At 47.8% G+C, this 24,172-nt stretch overlaps 1 protein-coding gene across 8 annotated transcripts in view; it reads right to left on the bottom strand.

Annotated features, from left to right (window-relative positions):
- Positions 1 to 228: 228 nt before the first annotated feature.
- The window catches only part of meis2a (Meis homeobox 2a), a 74,964-nt gene continuing 51,020 nt past the window's right edge, over positions 229 to 24,172 (bottom strand). For 3 of the 8 annotated variants that reach the window (XM_087780233.1, XM_087780231.1, XM_087780232.1), the window contains exons 9-12: positions 20,578 to 20,654; positions 6,271 to 6,329; positions 5,099 to 5,209; positions 229 to 1,438 (exon numbers count right to left, since the gene is read on the bottom strand). In XM_087780233.1, coding sequence (XP_087636359.1) covers positions 1,164 to 1,438; positions 5,099 to 5,209; positions 6,271 to 6,329; positions 20,578 to 20,654 — 522 coding nt within the window. In that variant the 3' untranslated portion in view covers positions 229 to 1,163. Of the gene's footprint in view, positions 1,439 to 3,850; positions 3,935 to 5,098; positions 5,210 to 6,270; positions 6,330 to 20,577; positions 20,655 to 24,172 lie in introns of all 8 variants that reach the window. The other 5 variants (XM_087780235.1, XM_087780236.1, XM_087780237.1 and 2 more) reach the window with 3 other exon arrangements.

Here is a 24,172-nt window from a genome sequence, read left to right as displayed (position 1 = left end):
CACTGCCTTTAAGTACTGTAGTTGTGATTAACTACAGTGAGTACTACAACGGCTGCTGCCCCAAAAAATGCTTAGTGTCGTACTTGTTCTGCCAAAGTTTCTCTCTGCTAGTACAGCTGGTGTCGTTGACCTCCGCGACGGTCGTCAAACTGTCGCTGACGGCTGGGAACTCTAGCGCCCCCCGGCAGGTGAGAGAGACAGTCAATCAGACAGAAATCTACCAAAAAGTCAAAAATGAAATATTTATTACAGCATTTGTGACTGAACACCTTTGAAACATCACGTCACGTCCTCATACAAGTATTTGAATGTTTCGACAAAAGCTCGAGGGAGACGGCGTCTAGTGAGGAACACGTGCTGAGAAAGGAAGGAATCATGGACATACAATATCAATCCACAGCAGATCTGAAACTAGCAAAACATTCGTCTTCATTGAGGTAACACAGAATATCTAACATGAAACAAGTAATAGACTCGACTCTGTACGACTTTCTTACAATACTCTCTCCAGTTCATAATTTAAGTGTCTTTTTTTTTTCAACTTTTTTTTTTCCATCTCCAGGGTTTTTTTCCGAGCCGCGGGGTCATCGAAGAGAAAACACGTAAAGATTCCGATTTTTTTTTTTTTCGCCTCCGTCGGCCGGCTCCGCAGAGTCCCGCGTAGAAAACCACAAATAAAAAGGTAGAAAAGCAACAATCCAGTGCTTGGGCAAACAAAGATCATTCATGAGCCACAAAAAAGAAGAGAAGACGCGTGACCGGTTCTGTCCTGCCTTGCTCGTGGGCGCCGTCTGCTGTTTGAGAATCCGTCTTCTTCTTTAAAAATTGTTTTTTCGTGCTGCGATCTGAGCACGCCGCCGACGCCAGCACCGCTTCTTAACTTAGATTATACTACAGTAGTCGTTCAACTCTTGGAGTCTTCACACGTGATTGTTCGGATGTCTGCAGAGAGAAAGTGTGAGTGCATCTGTCCCTTTGTCGACAAAAACATCCGTCACCAAAAGACTACAAAGTTTCCTCTTGGTCCTCCGTTTCGGATCGAAGTAAGAAAGTTTACAAAAGAAAAGTTTGGAATATTTTCGTGTCAAATTCTGGTCAAAAGAGTTTCTTCTTAAAAATAGTCGTTGTTAGCTGCGGTGGCCGCGGTAGCCGACGTTTTCCCTTCAGGCGTGGATGTCCAGGCCCGGTCCTGCAGCGGCGGGGTCCAGGGGTGACAGTAAGGGGGGTCTCTGAGCGGTCATTCCCGGGTGCGACGAGGGTCCGCTGTGCATCAGCATGGCGTGGTGAGGGTGGTGGGCGTGGTTGTGGAGGTAGGCGTGGAGCGGGGGTCTGTGTCTCAGCTGGGAGGGGTGAGAGGTCATCTGGTGGGGAGGGTAGGGGTTGGGGGCCATGCTCATGCCCATAGGACCGCTCTGAGGTACGTAGTCGCCCGGCAGACCTGCGAGGGAAATGGTGGATGTCAGCAAATTGGACGTGAAGACAAACACAAATCACTTTTGTGAGCTCCTACAATGATAGTGCCACTAGCTGTTAGTTATTAGCTTCAATTTCTTGCTAGTGCATTACCATGCTACTGATGATAACCGTTAGCTGTTAGCTTCTCTTGATTATTATTATGTCTTTGTCGTTTTATTTTCTTTTGCTTTTTTTTTTTACTTCTCACACATTTTTCATTTGTCTCTTTGTGTTAACGTTGTCGTTGTTCTGTTGCGATGCTAGCAATGCTATCTGTGACTAGTAATTTAACCCTTGTGTTGTCTCTGGGTCAAGGTGAACGACCTCCCTGGCTTCCATGAATACATATGCAGAAGTGGAGGTCTGTTCAACCTTGACCCAGAGACAACACAAGGGATACCTCAAACACTTTGTTTTTTTTGTGGGCCTTTCGGGTCACCTTGACCCTGAGATAACGCAAGGGTTAAGATTCCTCTATGGGTCTTTGTTGTTGTTAAATTTGTTAAAACACCACTGGAGTTCCCTGAATTTTAGAGGAATTGGTGACCAGATTGTTCGGTACTACAGGCTCTGGATCTTTCGACCACAAGAGCAGGGGGTCTCTACATCAGAGTCAAGGGGCGCCTCAGTCTGGGACTGGTTCTGGACCGGGCCTTGCTCTGAAATGTGAACCCCGGGGGGATTAGACGCAGTAACAGGAGGGGAGAGGTCGCTGCCAGGTCACTGAGCATGCTCGCTGCATTCCTGCACCTTGGTACACTGCAATTAAGAAATTACACTGGAAGGCCCTGGCGAGGGGACAGGGAGTGCGAGGAGCCGCCGGAGGAGGAGGCACGAGGTCAACAGCGGCCCTGGAAGAAGGAGCGCTCTGCCATCTCCTCGTGAAATGTTTGTGAGCTGCGGTCTCTTAAAACCTCACTAGCAAGGTCATAAAGTGGCTCCTCCAGCGGGGAAGGGGGGGTGTGTGGGGGGGGGGCATGGTTGGACCAGAGCCTTCACCTCCTCATAACCTGCAGACACTTAAAAGGCCCGGCAGATGTTTGCGACACTGTAAGCGGCTAATCTCCCCGTCCCGTAAGATCCTGTCCTCTCCGTAAGTAGAGGAGTCCCCTCCTCGCGGTTACTAGGGGTGGTAAAATCAACCGGAGACAATAACACGGGTTGGACCGAGACACCCCCCCAACCACCACCACTCAACCCCCCCATCTCTTAGTTCTGGCACAGCAGTCCTGCTCAATGGCCGGTCATAATTAAGTACCAAATCTAGCATATTGTGAGCGGCTGTAATCAAATCAGCAGAATAATATTGCCGGAGTCGGAACCATCAACGTAATTGGTCATGAAGCGGAAACTGTGTTACGTAATTAAACATCTCAAAACGATTCATAAGAATTAGCCGAGCGAGCGAGCGTCGTCTCCGCGGCTGTTTTAGGGAACATTGCCTAACGCCATTAGAATGAAGAACCACAGAAAAGATGGAACCTCAGGGTTAACCGACCTCCGACCCCGGCGCAGGAATCTCCACACAGAGCCGCCAGTTTAATCAAGCGCTGTCGCGTCACGGCTCATTGGGGTTTGGGTGTTAAATAAAATCTCTCAAATGTCACCGTCGTTAGCGGCGGGAGAGAATGTGCAGATTCCTTGGGTTCAGACACCGCAGCCTTATAAACTTGATTGCTCTAGTCTCAGCCTGGATTCAGCTCTTCCCCGGGACCCCCTGTAAATCGTCCCCCTCCAGTAAAACATCATCAACACACACCAGCATGGACCAAAACCCAGTGAGGGATCGTCCGTGTCAGTGGGACCCGTATATCTGGCTGGGGCGCGGTAATGTACTGCAGTGTTCCATCTTTGCATATAAGATAATTTGGGCATCAATCGTGAGCCCGGGACAGATTTATGCCACTCGGAGGACAGTTTCACTTCTCCTTCTTTATCGCTTCACTGGAGCCTGCTTAATTCCTCCCCGTCAGCCCATTCCCCAGGAGATGTTATTTTTTCCCCTAAATGTCCGACATTTGCATCCCGCCGCTGTCCTGAATAATACGCGCCGGCTTGTTGTTGTCGTCTGGCGCCACAAGTCCGGTCGTGGAGGGTCTCGGCGAGGACGTTTCCCGGGACATGTAGGCGTCGACGCTGCTATAAATCTACACTGAATTGGAACCTGGAGCATCGAGACTAAAATGTAACGTTTGACCTATTTGTTTTGTTTAATTGCCCTCCAGTTTTGCCTCAAAACTAAAGCCACTCAAATATACATTTTTTACTGTAGACACAAGCGCTGGCGTTCTACAAACAGATTTGTAGAAGCAAAAATCCCAGACGGATGAAAGAGGAGAGACCGAGAACAAATCGGAGCCCACAGGTGTGAAGGTAAAGAGAGCCCAGTACTTACTTCCCCCTCTGCGTTAAAGTGGAGGTTACATGTAGTGCCACTGCCCATCCATGCCCATATTCATCCCCATTCCACTCATAGGCCCTGGAAGAGGAGAGAAACACCAGCAGGAGCGTCAGTGAGAGACTCAGATGGGTCGGCAGTGACCAGAGACAGGAAGTGAGGAAAGAAGAAATAACAAACATGCTGATACAATTTTTTTTAAATTGTTGTTAAAGGTTAGTGTCGTGGACTGGATTTTGTGTGTAGTCATCAAGCTTAGCGTGATTGGTCATGTGATGCAGGAGCGCAAAATTCTCGGAAACATTTATATTTTCGGACGACACGACAAATCGGGTGTTTTTCTACCGCGATTCAACCAACTACAATGCAGAAGTTAGCTGTTAGCTTCCAGAACAGTTACTTAAACCATGTTAATCTGGATTATTATTGATTATTTTTACAACTGGAAAGTTCTGGAAGGTCGTCATTTTCTGAACTCTAGATGCTAATATCTTTAAAGGGCACCTAATGTGTTGATTTAAGTGTCTCTTAAATTATTCTAGCACCTTTATTATACTCATCAGTATGTTTCTTTTTGCACAAAACTCTCATTTTATAAAGATGTTTACATTAGAAAATACGCTTAAGCCCCGCCCACTTAAAATGCGCTGTTTTGGCTGAGAAGAAGTGTCGTCCAAGCAACCACGCCCACTCTGCTCTGATTGGTCACAAAAACACAAGTTGCATTCAAGGACTCACGTAAATTTCACACCCACCCCTGAAACTCCCGTTTTGTACATCAAAAACGAATAATAAAAATAAGGTTTGCTGCTTAATGTACACATTACAAAAACACCTAAAGGCAGAAGTAACTCTCACCATGTTTAAAATATGTATAAATATTTATTTTGTTTCACAATTAACATGTAGGTACTTAACTCATTTAGGGCTTCTAGGGGAGGACACCTCCACCAGAGTGATGCCAGAATGTTTGATTTAAACCGTAATCTCGTTTGGCGATATTTCAGATGGGGAAAACTTTATTAACTAATAACTTAAAAACTGAGCTACGTAGTGATAAATGAGTTTTCACATTAGGTGCCCTTTAAGAATACAAGTTGTGATGTCTTTTTAGCTTTTGGGAAAGAAAAGTGTCTCTGGTTTTATAGTCATGTTGAGCCTCAACGGTGTGAACAAGCAAGTTCAAGGTTCCCGGTGTGAGTCGTGCAGGATTATGAAGCCTCATGCCCGGGAGGAGGAACTCACCAGCCGGTCGGATCCCCATGTGCTGCTGGCCGTCCAGCACAAAGCTGCCCATGGGCTGGCCCTCTGGACTGTACGCTGCTCCTTGGCTCACTGAAGGATCAAGAAGAAAACCTGATTGTAGTCAAAAACGTGGAGACGGAAGAAGGGAAGGGGGAGGAAGAGAGAACACACCAGACAATCAGCAATTGTCCCAGCTGAAGCCCAAAAAGACTGTAAGACATTGTGTTTTGCGGACGGTCGTCGAGTGACGCGCGGCATGCTAGCACGCGCACCCTCACGTCCTCATGCACACAACCGGAAAAAACACAAAAGATCGCTCTGGCAAGAGAACATGCAGCAAAGCCTACGCTATGCTAAAGCCTTCATTAGCTAATTGCTTTTAGCCCCCCACGGAAAAAAATTCCCAAAAGAATTAGGTGGGATAATCTGGAAGTGCCACAGATTAGGGAGGGATCCTCGTGTTTGTTTGAGATTATAGATTAAGATGTTTGGATGTAAAGGTGCTTCTGAGCGTGTGTTGTTGTGACCTTTTATTAGGATAAAATTGTTTTACTCAGATTTGTATATGATTTAAAACTTACATTTAGCTGCATTAGTAATGTCTAAATATTGTTTTATTATTTTTATTTTAAGATATAATCATAGTATAGATTTGTTATTAAGATTTTGATATATTAATAATGAGGAAAATACTGCCATTGTTCAAAACTTCATCAAGATATTTAGTTTGTTTTGACTTTTTCGACATTTGCTGCTGATTTTTGACACGGATTATATAATCCACTGTCAGTCATGTAACCAGGTCGACCAAGAAAAAGACCAAACTGTCTCTGGGTTTTCGTGGAGTAAAACTAAATTGGCATGAAAGAGTAGCACCCCTCGATCAGACGAGAAACCACGAAGAATAAAACTCAGATTTAGCTGGCAGCATTTTTGGCACTCTGGTGTCCAATTAGAGACCCGGAGAGCACTAATGTTCCTCTCCGCTCACTTATGGAGGGAAATCTTCAATTAGAGTCCATCAGCCAGCACCTCTACTCACGCACGGACAGGACGGGGGGAGAGGATTAGAGAGGGGAGGATAGAGGGGGGACTCTGAGCCCCCCATAACTATTTTTAATATTTCTGAGCAGAAGAAGCCGGAGAGAGGAAGCTTCCGCCGTTTTCATTACCTGCTCGATTCGACTGGTCGATCATGGGCTGGACTATTCTTCTCCTGGCGTTAATGAACCTGGAGAGACAGAAGCAGAAGAAGACGTCGGTTAAAATCCCTCCGCACACTCCATCACCCGCCGCCACAAAGACAAACAGTTTTTCTGGACTTTATGGAAACATTAGCTGCCGGGCCCTCCGGAGAGGCGCTCGCAACTAAACAGCAACAAACAAAAGGGCAATTGTGTGTCGACTTGGGAACCCAGCGAGGGATACTTTTAATGTTCCTTATGATCTAGTCCCCCTCTTTTAATAAAGCTTTTGATTACGTTCGGTTGCTATGGGCACCGGGGAGACATTCCTCAAGTATTAAGTGCAGCCCCGGCACAGAAGAACCTTCATCACGGGCGTCCCTGCCTCCCCTCGCTTCTCTTATTTGCTCCCGCAGCCTCGCAGTCTTTGCCTCTTTTAGCAAAATCATGTTGGTTCTAGCACTCGTTGGGGTTTCGGACTCATTATTATGACGCTGCAGTGAGAAAAGGACAATATTGGAAAGTAACTCGGAGCGGAGCGCTCCCTCGACGGATCGTAATCTCGAAGCATTGCTTTTAAGATGAAACTACAGACGCTAGCCTCGCTGCCTTACATGCTGCTGACCTCTGACCCCTACGACTTCATTTCAAGATGAAACACCAGGAAGATGGAAAAAAGAAATCCTTTCAATTTATCAATTTTACTTTACACTTTTTCCCACTCAATAGTTCAGCGCAGATATCTGTGGAGGGGGGCTTGATTTGTCCACCACTGCAGCAGGTTGTTGTTATGCACAATTTTCACTTTTAAATAGTCTTTTTTTTTTTAGACAACATCCACTACTGCAGCAATTTTCCGATATCAAACACACTGCTAGGAGTGTGTTTTCATGTCCACCATTTTCAGTGAAAGGTTTCTACTCTCTGCTGTAATAGTGACATTTATATTTGATATAAAAGAGTCAGAATATAGCGATTTAGTCACCGTGGAAACAGTTAAAACATGCAAAGAATGTCCTGCTCGAGCAAACTTTTCTCCCTGGCAGGACCCTCGACTGGTTCTGCTGCCAGTCCAGCTGTCATGAAATCAGAACCAGGCAGTTTCAGAAGATGTTGTTTCTTCACTGAGCCAATCAATTAGGCGTCTGAAGTTTTATCACCATCACAGCAGCAAATAAGAACAAGCACCACAGACCACAGCCGGCTTTACACCCGGGCAGCTTCTCCTGCGTTGAGCCAGGGGGGTCATCTGGAGTTGACTGCCAGCCCAGGGGGGGCAACCGTTTCAACTTGGCAAGCCTGAGGCCGCTGTACTGGGGTCTGAACCTCCACTCCAGGCCTGACCATGTGGTGGACATTAGACAAAAAAAAGTTTGGGATCTGAGAGTCCAGTCTGAAGTCCAATGTTGGAGAAGAGAGGGAGGCCTCACCCTCTAAAACACAAGCTCCATCAGCTCGGGCAGGCAACTGGTCATTAGACAGGAGGGAGAGCTGGAACCAATTTAGGGTCCTAATCCCCCATGAAGCCCCGATACCTGCCCTTACCGTCTCCAATGAACTTAAACGTTTGTAATCTGCCGGCTCAAAGTGACACGCCTGAAATGCACTGTTGGGGGAAAAAGGGAGGCGCTCATTTGCCAGCGGGGCATCCAGAGTGCAGGGGTGCCCACGGGCCCAGGGGAGCCCGACTGAACGAGGGGAGTCAAAGAAAGTGAGACGATGGAGGACAAGTCATCAGAACTGCGTTCCAGAGAATTCATGATGAAAACCAGCTGAGCAGGAAAAACTTCCTCTCAAGTGTCCCAGCTACTCGGGGCCTGGCTGACTTTTAGTTTTTTTAAGTTCGTCACCTCCACTTCACACATGGCGTGCAGTGGAAAGAGTGACCAGGTCACCACCGCGGGCCCGGAGCACCTTTTATCTGACTGAGTAAAGCCAATTGAGATTATCGAGGCTCGGCCCTGATAACACTGTTTTCCCTCCAAGCGTGAGCTGCTAATGGTGTGTGCTCAGGAGAACAAGTCTGGAATCTTCCAGCGATGACGCGCTCGGCCGGGACGGGCGGCGGCGGCGGCAAGAGGGACAGAGGTCGACCGCAGGGAGTGAGAAATCCCCAACACTTGCTAAAATATACACCGATGCCGTAAATCCAGACATCATCGCCGCGGCCCTGACCACGTGCCCCCGCTGGCGTGTCCTTAGGCACAGCCAGAACACGGGAGCCTCCAGTGGGGACTGAAAAACCTCCAACCCAAAGTTTTATTATCAACATCTGGTGGTCGAGCTTATTACTGCCTCTGCTCGGTTTTTCTGCGTACACACACACACACACACACACACACACTGCTACACACAGCATCTCCCAGCATGGGAACGCCATGCTGTCTTCAAACAAATAATTAAAGGCAAGGTTAGAGGGTCGTGTGGGGGTCATTCCTTGGGATACACCGCAGAATGCGTGTACATTAGCGAAGGAGAGAGCAAGAAGGCGGGGGGGGGACGGGGGCGGGGCTACGCCTGGCAAATTTTTGTCGTCTTTCTATTGAGTTTTTCAACTGTAGCGTTGGTGCGAACTGTGCTTCTCACTTCCTCACGAACACCAGCGGTATGTAAGGATTCTTCAAGCTCTCGTGTAACTGGACCGAACCTATGGTAGAATCACCGAGACATTTCTACGAAAACCGCTAGCTAAAATGGCGTTGGAGTGCATTCAAAATGAAGCATTTCTTTAGTAAAATGATGCTCTTAATACTGTGAAAACATTGTTTTTAAATGCGTCAGAAACCTTTATTTACCACCAACACTCATGTAGTGTTTTTTTAATTGACATCACAGATGAGGTCACTCAGTCTAAAGTAAAAAATAGTCAAAAATGGCGTCGATTTTAGGTGACATAAGGATACTGTCATCGAGCTAGCTGTCACTGGAGATGTTCCTCGACACTATCTTTAGACAGTGGTCCACCTCGGACTGTCGAGCTCCTCTCAGCGGGATGCGTGTGTGCAACACGGCTTGGACTGGGATTCCTGAATGTTTGGCTTGTTCGTGCGCGGAAAATAACCGACAGATATGAGTGATGGAGCCGGGGCAGCAGGAATCCACTTCAGCAGGTCTCTGAATCAACACAACATCACTGGCTACTTAAGCCAGCTCTTGCAGGCAGGGGTAGGAGGGCGGCGGGGGGGGGCTAGCTTACAGTGAGTCTGCTTTATGGGCTCGAGGAAGCTTCATCTAGATGATGCTGGGACTCCATCTGTGCCAGGAGAGGGACTCTATCGATGTGGAAGGTAGCCAATCAGAGGAGACGACACTGGTTTGCATGGCAGAAAAGACAACACCGAGAAACATTCGTTGTTGTCTTTGAGGCTGACCAACATGTCAGGGTTCTAAGGGTCTCAGCAACTGGACTACGATCGGATCAAGAATGTTCCGCGAACATGACGGTGCTCTGGTTCCCATTAGGACTCATTGCTTCCATGCTTCCTCGGCGGACAGAAATAGAGATGCAACTCCTCCAGCGATCGAGTCACAACTAGGTCGAATCAAAAAGTTTGACCGGGAAAACACAGCATGTCCTTCGACCAGGAAGTGCATCCACATTAACCCCGGAGATCAGCCTGTGTTTTGTGTAAGCAGACTCTAATTACGGGCCGGTCGGTTCCGTCTGGAGCTGCTGGACCTGCAACGCTGATCTACTGTAGCGCAAACAGCGCTGATGAGTCAGCTGACCCGCTCCTCGCTGGACCGTGGAGGTGCAGGTGTGGAGCACAGAAGGTAGTCCTGAGACCGGTACCGGCTCCAGCTAGGAGTCCACAGACGGAGCAGCATTACGTCACCTCTGCCGTTTGATTCGCTGCAGATGTGAAGCAGAGCGAGGCGGGAGCATTTTCTTTTTTTTTTTTGGGAACGCCGGTGAGGGCAGCCACTGTGTTTACATAGTTCTACCTCCTTCTCTCCCTCTCTCATCTATGCTGCCTCCAGAACCCCCCTCCACTCTTTTGTCTGCCTCTCAAAGGGGGACTGTTTCACCTCTCGTCCATGGACTTTCACTGACCTGTTTTTCTTCCCCTTTTTATTACTCCACTCATTGCCCTTTCTGTGCCACCCCCCCCTCCCCAGTACACCCCACATGAGTAACATTTGCATGACTCCGTCAGTCACAGGAGTCGCTCCCCTCCGGACCCCAGGGTGCACGAGTCATTAAGACCCGAGTGGAAAAAAATCAGACAAAGAATTATATATTTGTGTTGCGAACTGACGGGATTTAACGAGCAGCTAATTAAAATAAATCAATAGCACTGCGGCAGAGCTCGCGCTCGCTTCTCCGTCTGATTTACTGTCGTGGAACACTGCGGCGTGGACGGACGGTCTTTCGCCTTAAAAGCCCGCCCGTCTTTGCATGCAGGACGAGGAATCCCGGATGAAAAAAAAAAGAGTCTTTACACACGGACCTGCAGTAAACCAAGAGAGCAGACAAACATAGACATCTCTCACTATTTGCCCTCCCTTCAAACGCTTTCTTCCCCTCTTCCCCTTGCCTTTCTAGCCCGGGCATGTCACCCCTGGGCCCGGCAGTCCAGCGGCCTGACCCCTGCATGGCGAGCCGTTGCAGACCCAGCTGCTGACTGTCCGTCAAACACCTCCAGAGCAGCGTCGGGCCAGGAAGACCACGCTTGTTGCCCCCTTTGATCCGGCGAGCAGCAGCTGCTGCTCCACACAGCAGCACTTTGTTCCTCTGCCTCCTCAACACTCTGTCCTACGGCGCAAAAACAGAATCGCCTGCAAAAAATGGAGGGAGAGACAAAAGTGGAGGGAAATATGTGGGCTCATGAAGGGAGTGTTTTTTTTTTCTCCCTCTCCTCCCTACAACATCAACAAGCTCTGACAACAGTGGCGGAGTTTTTCTTGGCCCTGACACAGCTCTCAGGCATCCTTTTTCTGAGCATCTCCCTCCCTCTCTTTTAAGAGATATCACAGTTATTGTTCACATCAGCTAAGGTGAATGGAATGGACTGAGGCCAAGCGCGCCCGGGGCGTCAACACACCTGAATGAAAGAGGCTCTATTGTAGCAACACAGCACGGCTAACCTGCCTCACGTCTGTCTGATGTTGGCGAAGAAAAGGGGGGGGCAGGTTCTCCCCTAATATTTCCCTTAATTAACCTTGCTCTCCTCACAGGCTGTCACCTCTGACCCCGAGTGCTTTTAGTGTTGTTTTGAATATCTGACAGACACGGATCCAGCTTGTTAGCACGTTCAACCCTGTGCCTCTCATGAACATAACCACATACACAATAGCTGCCCTGTCCTTTAAAGAACACCCGCTGTCAGCCTGTAAAGCCCATCTTTCCTTGAATTTCTGGAACTCCTGTGTTGTTTGCAGTATTATCTTGACCTTGAAAGTAAATATTTTATTGAGTATTGTTTTGATTGTTTAAGCACTTTGTGACCCTGGTCTGGAAAAGCGCTATATAAATACAAATTACTTACTTACTTACTTACTTACTTAGTATCTTTGCTTTTCTGTTGGATAAGATAGATATCAATTAAGGCGATTCATCCTGTATTCTGGATAGTGATTTGTTTTGAACCAAAATGGCCAATTTAATGATCACCTAAGGCAGGACTTGACTCTGTCATCAGGTTTTCGACTCCATGGGCTACTCCAGAAGCTCTCTGGGTTAGACTTCATGTTGTATAAACCATGTTTCCATTGCCAACTTCCTCAAAATCAGCCTCCCCCCTTTACAAGACCTGCTTTGTTCAACCAGTCCTAGGCTGTAATCATGGTCCTTCAGATCCCCACCGTCTTCCACTATGACTCATTTCCTTTCTCCTTCCTTTCTTTCTCTTCACCAACATCCAGACCATCTTCAGGTCGGAAACTAAACGGATGTTTCGCAGGTTGTACCCTCACGTCAAAATCGACGAAGTCCACAAGAGGAGGAGAAAAAGAGAGTGATCCTGCTCTATCATTATCCCAGGCCTGGCCTACTTGGACGAGGGTGTGCCCCTGCTACGAGCCTCTAACCACGCTGCCCATTCCAGCGAGGCCAGGTATGTAATCATGCTCTCTCCTCTTCGCTTCACTTTTCCAGCCTCTTTTATTCTTCAAACTCTTTGATTCGTCTTCCACGAGCCTACACTTCTCCCCTGTCTTCTCCACGGTAATTGAGTGAGAGATTCCGCTTCTCTGTGACTCCCCTTTTATTGTCGGATATCAAAAAGGGAGGCTTTGTGGATTACCAGGGGAGGCTGATAATGACATGATAGAGGCGTGATGTTTCAAACAACGTTGAGCGTTAATCGCCGGAATCATCTGTAGCAACACGAGTGCGCCGCAGCCAGGCAGGAAATAAGGCCAATTTCCTTGCTCTGTATCAAACAACTCTCACTCCCCTCATCGTGATAATGGGTTCAACTCGGAGGAGAAGGCTGTACGCTAACACGGATTATATCGTCTCCGTTCACCTGTAGGGTTACAATCAAACCTCTGAGGAGACGCGAAGGCTCCGACTGACTTTTTAAACGGAGGAATTAATTGCTAAAGTGCCGAAGCTGGAGGGTGTCTGAGGGTCAGCCGACGACCGTTTTTCATATTTTGTGTCAGTTTGCATCTCACACGTCTCAACAACCACAAGCTTGTCCCCCGCTGAATAATTGATCGCAGTCTCAATTGCACGTAACTGCTTCGACAAAACCAACACACGAACAAACATGACATGAATAAGAGATCAACTTTTGTGGTCTCAAACTGAGTTTGGTGGCCCCCGGAAGCCCAGCAGCAGCCCACTGTGGTAAAAATAACCGGCTTGTGGAGGCGACTGCTGGCAGAGGGAGCACTGATACGGCTGAGCAGACCGTGGGGATTCGGATGTGCCCGGTGGCCTGGAGCAAACCCTCCGCCTCTCAGATCATCTTTACCACCGACTGTGCGCAGCCTCGACTGGCCTCCTTTAAATGCTAAAACAATACTGAAGGCGCGTCTCACAAAAAGCCACGTTCAATCAGCCACGGATGCTGAACTCGGTCTCTGATCTGTCAGCATTGATTCGTCCACAAAGGCTCCTCCAGATGACCCCGAAAATACTGATGACCCCAATCTTGGAAATGGTTATTAATTCGTAACCATGCATCTGCATATTCTTTGTTTCTCTTTTCCACACTTGAATTGCTGATGAAAAAACACAAACCCAACAAACGGGTCTTCTGGTTACGAGGTGCATTAGAAAAAGTATCTAGCGCCAGGTGAAGGTATGTTATTGGGGCTGAGCAGGAGTGAGAACCTGGTCCCTGATTGCACATTATCGAAATTGAAAAAGACTGATGGAAGGAATTCAGAGTGTGAAAACAGAGGAAGAAGGAGAGAGCAAGTCTGGACAAAGAGAAAATACCTTGTGGAGGTTCAGAGAGTTGAAAGAGCTCAGGCTAAGATGTAGCTCATGTCCACACACACACACAGAGACACACACAGACACACACCCTTAAGGCCATTCTGTTACACCTGGTCACCTTTATCCCCCTTAGTCTCTCCCCGCATCCAAACACACACACCTTCTCCACAAAACACACACAAAGCCGGTGGCTAACACGTAGCTCCCGTGGCTATCTCCCACAGCAGATAAAAGTAATTATTGCAAATCTAGTCTGTCAGGTTGTCTGATCCTCCGGGGCCTCCCTCGGTTTAAATCTCTGGACGTCTTGGTGGTTCTCAGCGTGTCATAAGTCCCTGACACACCAACACTGTGCCAGCAGAGCTGGACTGCTGGGATCCTAGGTGCAGATAGTTCAGCTAAATGTTTTAGGTTTGGGTTTTTTTCTCGTGGAAAAACTGAAAAAAGAAATTAAATTTGTTTATGGAACAAGACCTTCTGCTGGCACCAATGATTGGCTTTACCACTGAATAAAGAGGATATCTCAGGCGCGAGGAGGCAAATGGAAGCTCATAAACAGAGACTTGACTGTATAGACTTTGCATTTTATCTCTCAGCAGTTTTCCCTTTTTTTTTTTTTACGAGGCTGGGACCCCCGTAACGAGGGGGAGGCAGGGACGGGCATGACCGGGAGAGAGCGAGGACGAGAGCTGGGGACGTTAACAAAGAGGAGCAGGAGAATAAGAATGAGGACGGAAGAAAGACGGAGATGCGGGGTCACAAATCTGGCTGCTATTCTAGTGACTGACATCTCCTCTCGTTTGCGGCTGCTCATTAACAAACAATACGGCTGTGAAATTGGTTTAATGACAAAGTAATAAAATTGCTATTCTGCTCACAGATGGCCTCGGGCTCGGGGAGATCCTGGCGAGGCTCGCCGCCCGCTCGCGTCGAGGTCCTCGTACATGAAAACAGCAGGAAACCTCTCGCCATCGCGACTTTCTCAGGCAAATGAAATAAATTAACCTACTTTCCCTCTTCAAGTCTGCGGCAACCTCTTGCTCTCAGTCTCTCCCCGGCTCTCAGTAACAGAGAGTACCATCTTAAAATAAAAAGCGGCTCACCCACGCAAGCGCAGCTTCATTTCAAGCCCTTGTTATTAAACGACCCACCAATAAAACCAAGCTGTTGAGGAATAAAAGAGCCAAAAGGAGCAGAGAAGTACAAAGACCTCCCTCCTCCCGTCGCTCTCTTTCAGCTCTTCGCCTCCGTCTGGTTTGCGCGCTCAGAGAGTTTCACAACCTCGGAGAGTCTTGTGCAAGGTTCGATCACTGACGGCACATGTTCCCCATCAATGGTGGCACGCTAAAGTGGGCACTGCCAGCACGGGCGCTGTGACCCACGATGCCCCCCTGATGCATGATAGAACTCAAGTGATATTGTGCACATCAGCTGTTTCCTGGACCCCGACAAACGCATTTGGATGAAACTACAAAATTGAAAAACTAAATGACGACAACTGGGATTCTGTTCTCATTTACTGTGGAATTATTCTCTCCCTCCATTATTGACTTCGGACCCCGGTGACGTGACGGGGGGCCGGCACCCGGGATCTGACAACAGAGACAATTCTGCTAATTAACTGCCAATTAGGGTCCCCTAAATGAGAGGGATCATGATGCCTGTGTTGGCAGCTTCCCAGTGGTCACCCCCCCCCACCCCATCTCCACATATACCCTTCAGAGACCCTCGCCTGCAATGATCCAGCTGTATATTTAGAAAGCCAGGGGCCGAAGCCAGCCACCGCTGGAGGTCCCCGGTCGGATGCTGAGAAAAACAGGCCTGACATGTTCATCTGGGTCAAAGTTAGATGGATAACTGTCAACACAACTTTGCCAGAGTGACAGTTCGGGAGGATTGGAAAATCTCGGTGGACTTCATCATCCAGGTCAACAACCCCTCAAAAATGGAGGTCCAAGTGTGACCCTGACCACAGCTTGCTAGGGAGGAGAACATGGCTGGACCGAGGCTATCGAAAACTCTCAATGTTGATTTAAGAAACAGAGCCTCAAGTGTCAGATCATAGTATGAACGTTATTACAGTTACAGATTAACCTCTGTCAGGAGATATCTTCCACAAAAGTGAACGTATAGAATTGACATTTTTAGTTAATGTCAATAATGGGAGCGACTATTGTCTCATTTGTATTGAGGGAGGTTTTAAAGTTAAAGGAAGTAGCGATATTTTTAAATCCCTCCCCAGGTTCAGGTACTTACTGCTGGAGTGTAACACGTTTATCTCGATGCTAAAATGACGACTTGATCAAAATCTGTTCCTCGGCAATCCTTATCTTCACCATTATTGAAATAGAAAGAACCGTATCGTCGATAGAGCCATCGACACGGTAGCACAACAAAAGACTTTATTAGCAGTTATCACAGCACCCCCTTTGATTGTGATCCGAGCGGGCGATAGGGCGAGCGCCCGGTCGTCTGGCTCGGAGGGGAATCCTCCCAGATAAAACGCACAATCAGTGTACCCTGGACCGTATGAGCAGAGAGATTGAGACCTAGTTCATCTGTTCAGTGGGCACAGGCTGCCTGGCGCCGTCGTCTGGCGGATATCCTCCGCTTATCATGTGACCTGTGCTCCAACGCAGGGCAAAGGTTGGTCGAGATCCGCCCATGTGTCTTAATAACTCACTCATTGTATTCCTTTCTGCCGCTAATTACAGCCCGTGTGTGTGTGTGTGTGTGTGTGTGTGTGTGTGTTGTGAGGAGAAGGCAGAGAAGTAAAAATAGAGTGTGGCTTAGTGCCCTCTTTATTGTTATTAGTGCTCCTCTGGCACAGCAGTCAGTCATCATCCATGCCAAGACTTGACATATTCCCTCTCTGGTTCCCCATCCCTCTCTCTCCCTCACACACACACACACACACACACACACACACACACACACACACACACACACACACACACACACACACACACACACACACACACACACACACACTCTATGGAAATGACCAACTGGTTGAGATGAGGGAATAATGAAGGACGATTTCCTTCCTTTTTTTAGCTCCAGTTTCTCTCTTTCATCTGTCATCGGTGTCGTCGCTCAGGCCGTGTAACAACCAGTGTGTGTGTGTGTGGGTGTGTGTGTGGGTGTGTGTGTGTGTGTGTGCAGCAGTAAATAACGGAGGCATAGATGTGTGTGTTTACGACAGTCAATAAGGCCACATCGTGCTGAGAATGACGCTGAGACATGAAAGGATTCGGTCAGGCTCCATTTAGCTCCGACTGATAGCGGGACACCAGGAGCTGCTGAGGCAGGAAATATCTTAACGGCTGATACTGTAAACGCCCGCTCGCCGCCACGCGCTCGCCGTTTCACCCACTCCACTATCCTGGGCGCGTGACACGACCCTCACCTTTTCCCTGCAATCTCCTCGCAAACAAATTAATAACGGGCGGATTTATTGTGGGCGAACGCCGGCTGTCTCAGACGCACAGCAGAACAAACACGGCGGCTAATGGTCAACTAATGGTTCACTGTACGCTCGGTACACACTGGGAGAAGCGGCGGCGGCCAGGAACCCTGTGCACACGCCGTCCATTAGGAGGAACGGCCGACGACGCTAGTTTGAGACTTTTCTTGCGTCAAAGTGACAGAGAGCGGTACTGATGGATGACTACAGTTGGAAATGTAAGTCCCTTTAAGAAGGTTTGGAGCAAATATATGTGTAAACTGGACTAGCATGGTTGAGTCTGTCGGCCATGTTGCTTTAAAACGAAAAACGAAATGTTACAAAGTCCTACTCAATTTTAATCAAATTGAATTTTAACTTAAAACCCAAATAAATGAAATTCCATTACTATTTTCTATTCTGTCTAATCGTGACCCGGTTTCATCAGGTAGCCTTTCGCATGTTGTAAGATGCTATACTAGCTAACATTAGCAATAAGAATAGAACTGTGATGTCGTCGTTGCTTTGCCTTTTGGCTTAACTCTTTTTTTAACTAACAACAGATGGATGCACATAACTGCGAACCGTAAGTATTAAACTTTTTAAGTTAAACATTGAAATAAACTTCCCATGGAATATTACAAATTACATCTTCATTCTTTGATAAGACAAGTGTTGAACAGACGCTAGCGACTCCACAGACCAAACTCCTATCAGTAAAAATCCAATATTTCTTTTTTTTTCAGATTCAAAATAGAATGTAAATGGCCTCTAAAGTCACCCCCCACCCCGACCCTGTGTTTCCGCTCATCTCCACGCTGCCCTCTAGAGGATGTTGTCTACCGTACGTGACCAGGACTCCTGCTGGTCTGAAGGACAAGAGGTCTTGAGAGTCTCAGGTGAGCGGCAGGTAAAACGGGGCGTCGCCGGCAGGAGGATGATGGCGCAGCAGGAGGAAGAAGAGAGAATCTCTATTGACGGACGTACAGAGCGCCCTTGTGCCCTTGCTGGGCTGTAATTGTGCCAGCGGACAAAGCTCTGATTCAGCACATCCTCTCCCCGAGGGAAAGCAATGGAAACCAAAGACGACCCCCCCCTCCCCCTCATATACTCCCCCCTCACACACACACACACACACACACAGCAATCATCCTCTGTCCGTCTCTTCATCTCCATCTCTTCTGCTTCTGCAGAGTCAACAGTCAAACAACCGATGCAACAAACCCACTCCAGTCCTGACCGACGGGAGGTGCAGCAGAAATGAAGGAGTGGACGAGTGACTTAAAACGAGTGTCCAGCCTGAGAAATATGTCGCAGTCGAGACTTTTTCCTTCGACAAAATCTTGATGTGAAAGTTTTTTGGAGGTACGACCTGGAGTTAACTCTTGTGTGCATCAGGACTTCCTCAGGACCCTCAGTCACTTTAGACTCTTGGACTCTTTAGTCAGACTCACATTCTTGTAAGGATGTGGCCCTTATGATGCCTGAGTGAAATGATAAAACTGATCACGTTTATGCTGCTTTTAAATGTCTTATTTACATTCTTTTTTACATTTTTCCTTCTTTTCTCTTTTCCATTTATTCCATCCTATTAACAATATGATGTTTAATTAAGTTATTTTTCCTGAATATAATATAAATATTCGTTTAAAGATGTCAATGAAGTAAAAAATGTATATTTTTAGTTTATATTCATAATGCTGCAGATGATTCATACTTTCATCAAGTATTTGTTATCACGTCATATCAAGGCTGCTTTACTTATTTCTTCTCTCATATATTTTGCCTTCCTGTTACAGTCACAAAACATTATGTATTTGTCCACCTATAGCTAACAACCACTTATATTTCTCATTAGTTTTCTCAGTAACCGGTGCTAAAGTATATAGATAGATAGATAGATAGATAGATAGATAGATTTATTTTTATTCATCTCACAGAGAAAGTCACAGTTGAGCAGCTCCAGAATATGTTACAAGATAGAAACATAAGAGTAAAAAGTAGCATCTTTTTAATTTTTTTTTATCGTCCCGACCAAAATAAAATGCCCAAATCTGTTTTTATCCTCTCTTATTTCTACCGTTTTACATCAGCTTTGGTACCCCTTCCTACCCTCCACCTCTCCGTGTCATTCCAGGTCATGCTGCGAGAGTCGCAGCCTTCTAATGACTTTATGTGTGAAAATGTGATTCCGACGTTAACACAGTCAACATTGAGACATTCCCTTGGATTTACAACCCCTGGTGAATTCTGGGTATTTTAGGTGCCAGGTTTTGGATTTCATAGCCTCGCAGAAAAGACACCTCTCTTCCCCCCCCCACCCCGAGTCGCTCCTCCCGGGTTCTGCCGACTATTCCGACATTAATCACCATGACACAGGCAAGGCAACTCAATTTTCTGCTCCTGTAGGTAAGGTGTCCCGAAACGGTGGCAGCGGGCATGAAAACAGGCGAGCAGGGGCTAATCTTTGGTTACTGGTGTAATTGAAATGCTATCCACACTGTAGGGTGCATTAAAGTCTGATAACGGCGGTTCCTGCGGCCAATTTAAGGAGCTTGACTTCCTTTGGCTTGGAGGGATAGAGCGGCAGAAGGGCGAGGGAGACCAGGAGAGAGAGAGAGAGAGAGAGAGAGGGTGGTGGGGGAGGCGAGGAGGGGAGGGTTGATAGATAAGGCTGACAAACCAGGCTAATTCTCCAGGCATGTTTCTCATTGTGATCCAGAAAAATGAGGGAAAAAATGAATCACAGGAGCAAAAAAAAATCAATTGACCCTCGGGTGGCTTGTCAGGCTGCGCGTCTGATAAACCTAAAAGCTTCGTTAATGTCGGCCCGCCTGTACCCGACTGATAGAGCACTTTGTAAATGAACCCGCTTTGATAAATATATTAAGGAAAGCTGTGAATAAAAGGAGCAGACTTGTCATTTGTAAATAGAACCCCCCGCTACATGGAATTAGAATGATAAAATGGGGTTCCATATAATTAAGTTTGTGTAAGACCTGAAATCCGTGCAAATACCTTCCCGGGATGGTGAAAAGAACCTGTCAGTTCAATTAATCTGAACATCACCCTGAGAATGTACTGGAGGAAATTAAGCCGCAGATAAAACCAGGCCTCGTATTTTGATAAGTAATTCCTGTATCATTTCTTTGCTCCTGTGATCATTTTATTTAATCCACCACCCCCAGTTATGTGCTAAGCCATCTACAAAGACCCGGCTGGCCAGGCCACCGAAACCTTAATCCACCGTATTGCTGCTTTAAGACAGGGAGGGGGTGGAAGATGCCTTTTTTTTGTGGGGGCACCGGTGGCACAGCTAGGTGTTTTCGGGTGTCTGGGTGGGGGGAGGGAAGGTGCAGCTTATGATCCTCGAAATCGGTGATAACCGGAACATCCTGGTACTTAGAAGCGCTCCTGCTCGGAGACGTTGTCGCGGCGACACCAGACGGGGACTCACCAGTTGTTTACTTGTAAGATGGTGAGGCCGGTGTCCTGGGCTAGCTGCTTCTTCTGCTCCTCGGAGGGGTACGGGTGCTGCGTGGGAAGGAAGCGGAAAAAAACACAATGAGAACAATCGCAAAAAGTTTTGTTGTGCAACACAAAACTGCACCTTTCGGTGACCTGCGCGCAACCTCGCCACGCCCTAGTGCAGAGTAACACACTCGTGCGCAGCCACCGACTCACACCTAAGTTCCAAACTTGTCGGAGCTGGACGAACGAGTTTGTCAGAACCGTCAACCCCGATAACCTCTTCCTGCCCCGCCCCGAGAGAACAGGCAGATTCCGTTTGGGTGTAAAAGCAGCAAGATGGAGTCGGCTGCGTTTTTTGTTTTTTTTTCCGACTTTGCCTCCGCGGGTAAAATTTGTGACTGTGCCGGGGTCGTAATGACAACATTTGTGTCGGCTCGGATCTGGAGAACACGGCGTGACGTATAAATGGCAGACCTCGGGCCGCCGCGCTCCCTCTGGGCCGACCACGAAGCATGACAAAACAACTGTGATCGCCGGTGACAGATGTCTTTAAGGGCCAGATTAGGAGTCGGGGGCAAACAAATGCTGCCGACAGAGGAGCAACACAAAGGCTCGTGCAAATATTCACACACATGACACCTGCAAATCACAGCGGATGAAAATTCCTCTTAAAGATGACACTTAAATCCTCCTCTATTTTCAGGTGCTTTTCAAGCTCCATTAACATTCTTCCCCTTCAAAGAAAACACCTTCAGCCTCACGACTTAAGCTTCGAGCGCACTTTTTTTTTCAGCTTCTCTCCTCCTCTACACACCAGGAGAGCAAATACAGGTCCGCCCGGATTTTCTCCCTTCCATCGCTTCGACGCTGAAGTTTTGCTAATTTCGGAGAATACGTTGAGGAATGCGCTCCGCTGATGACAAACTGATATGTTCAAATGATTAGCGGGGATAAGACGGCGGCGTGGAAATGAAACATTTGATTTCCAAGTGTTGACATGTCGCTGGCGAGCGAGTACACAGGCAGATGAACGCTTTCCAGAGGAAAAAGTGTTTGCGAGACGACGTAACGAGGAAGCAACTTGTTTGTGTCGTCTCTGGGGGAATCTTATCAACCGGCCTATTGCAACCATTATAACATTCCAGGAAATAATTTTAATTAATGAGTTTTTTATTCGACTAATTGAGACAAACTTCCTCTGCAGTGAATCCTCTCCGGGGGTTACGACGGGATTTTTGTGTGTGTTTTGAATGAGGAAACGAGCAAAATAAAACGAGTAAAACACGTTATTTCGTCATAACTTCCGTCTCTTTCATGGAGTCTTGAGTTGAAGGCCTGTCCCAGCTACACGGGGCGAAAGACAAGTCACCATCCTGATGCAGGGTAACAAAATGGTGAGCCGTGTTTCAAATAAAGTGCAAATGCAACTAGATATTCGCGAGTAAAACAGTCAAATCCTAGGTGACTGAATCTGGAATGATACCGTTAAGCAACAGAGCCACTACTTTGAAATAGCAAAGTGGTTAAAGAACATTTTGCATTTAAACACATCCATGGAAGGAGGTTGGAGCTTAGGCATTTGAGACTCAGAGTGGAGCTTTAAAAAGAGCACCACCTTTGGGTGTCAGCAACAAGCATTCATTTGTTGTGGATCTCAGGGTATGATGGGGCAACCACTGGTCACTTAGTCAATGGGTCGCGAACATCTGGACCAGTAACCGTTGGATTTCACCAGGTTAATTAACCACACATAAGCTGACGCTCAGAGTTCAGGTGTGGGACCAACACACGGCTCGACTGGGGGGGGGGGGGTATGCTGCGAGAGCCTCGTTTAGTACGAGTCAGTCATCTACATTGCATTAAGGCCTCCTCGGCCTCTTGGGTCCGGCCCCGGTCATCAATCGTACACTGTCAGCCGGGGAGAGCTGTGAGAGCCGCGGTGATGGATACACCGGCCAGAGGCGGAGCCGGTCCAGCCGCCAGCGTGTAATGAATGGTTCCAACAAGCAAGAAAGATGTCTCATCAAGGAGAGTGGGGACGTTAAAGCCCCCCGTGCCCGGCAAATCCCTGAGTAAGGAGATTTAGTCTGACCGCGGAGACACGGAGCGACGGGAAAAAGAAAAGCCAGTGTTAAAACAAAATCTCTTTTGTTTTCCCTTCTGTCACTACACATCTCATCCTAAAACTATAGATCCAAGTATACCGGCCAGAACCTTGAGGCCCGTCTGGCTGCAAAAGGTGCAACGATGAGTCAGGAACAGCCGGACTGTTCTCAGGAATACCAACAACACACTAGTCACACCCCCTGACTCCCTCGCAACCTTTGAGCAAATGTCCAAAGACCAAAAGTTCTGTATTTAAGTCTGTCTGTAGTTTCTCCTCCTTTTGCCCTCAACTCTCTCGCTGGCCTGTGGCTGACCCTCCACACACAGACACTTTTTATGACTTGGACTGTGGGCCACCCACACTTTACGCTGTAGCAGCTTTCCTAAAAAAAAATATCTGACATATCAGCTGTGAAAAGCGCACACACACACACACACATCGTTCTCGCAAAGGTTGGCGCTAGAGTGGAGCCGTCATGGTGGGCGGCCAGGCGCTAGCAAGACGCCGCCGCCGCCGCTGTGAAACCGGAGAAGGAGTATTTGGACCTCGTCTTGTTAATTGCCTCGGTAAGAACATGTGTGTCCGTAAATCACACAGCATGAACAAACACAGATAAGAGACCCGTGAAACTTTTCGGACATGATCCAAAACTGAGCGGCGTCCTCTACAGAACGTTCGCCTTCATCCTCAAGTTTTCAGCCCAACCTCTGAGACGATCGCTTACGGCATTGATGGACTAAAAGGTCTCTGGATCTGACGACGCACCAGCAGCGAGACCAATATCCTTAAAAGCGAATCGACTCCGAGTCTGTCTATAAATAATTAGCGGCAGGAACGAGGGCTTCAATTTGTTGCCGCGGCAGCGGCGCTCTGATCGAAACAGCTTTGGTAATTATGCTAAAGCCTGTTAATAGCCGGGGCGTACACACACACACACACTCACACACGCACATGTTGTCTGGTTTCGACATACACACACATTAACACGGGTGCAGGTGGAATCACACTCTAAGAGCGGGTGTGTGTTGGGGATCGACTGCCGGCTAAATTACAGGGTGAGCCGTGCTCTCTGCTCTCGGCTGGTGCTGGATGTAATGGCCCCTGCGGTTGCTGAGCATTACAATCGGAGCTAGCTCCATCATCCATCCCTTCCCGCCCCCCCGCACCCTCATCCCGGCCTGGCATTTCCACGTATACAATAACCACATGCGCGGCTCAACCACCGCTTCTTCCGCTCACTCCCTCCGACATCCACCGCGCGATATATCAATTTCCGCTAACAGCCATTTGCCGCCACCGTCCTCCCGAACCAACAGACGGATCATTATCCCGCCGCTCCATTCAACCTTTCCTGCCTTTGCTCAGCCCCTTCCTCTCCACTCGCTCCAGCCCGCCAGTGGACCCGCGTTGATGAATGACATCATCAGTGTGTGACATGAGCGATCGAGCTGGGGCCACGAGGTTGCAGGAGCTC

This window comes from Callionymus lyra, chromosome 18, assembly GCF_982586985.1.
Source record: "Callionymus lyra chromosome 18, fCalLyr1.hap1.1, whole genome shotgun sequence".
NCBI lineage: Eukaryota > Metazoa > Chordata > Actinopteri > Syngnathiformes > Callionymidae > Callionymus > Callionymus lyra.
This window is presented reverse-complemented; position numbering and strand designations above follow the sequence as displayed.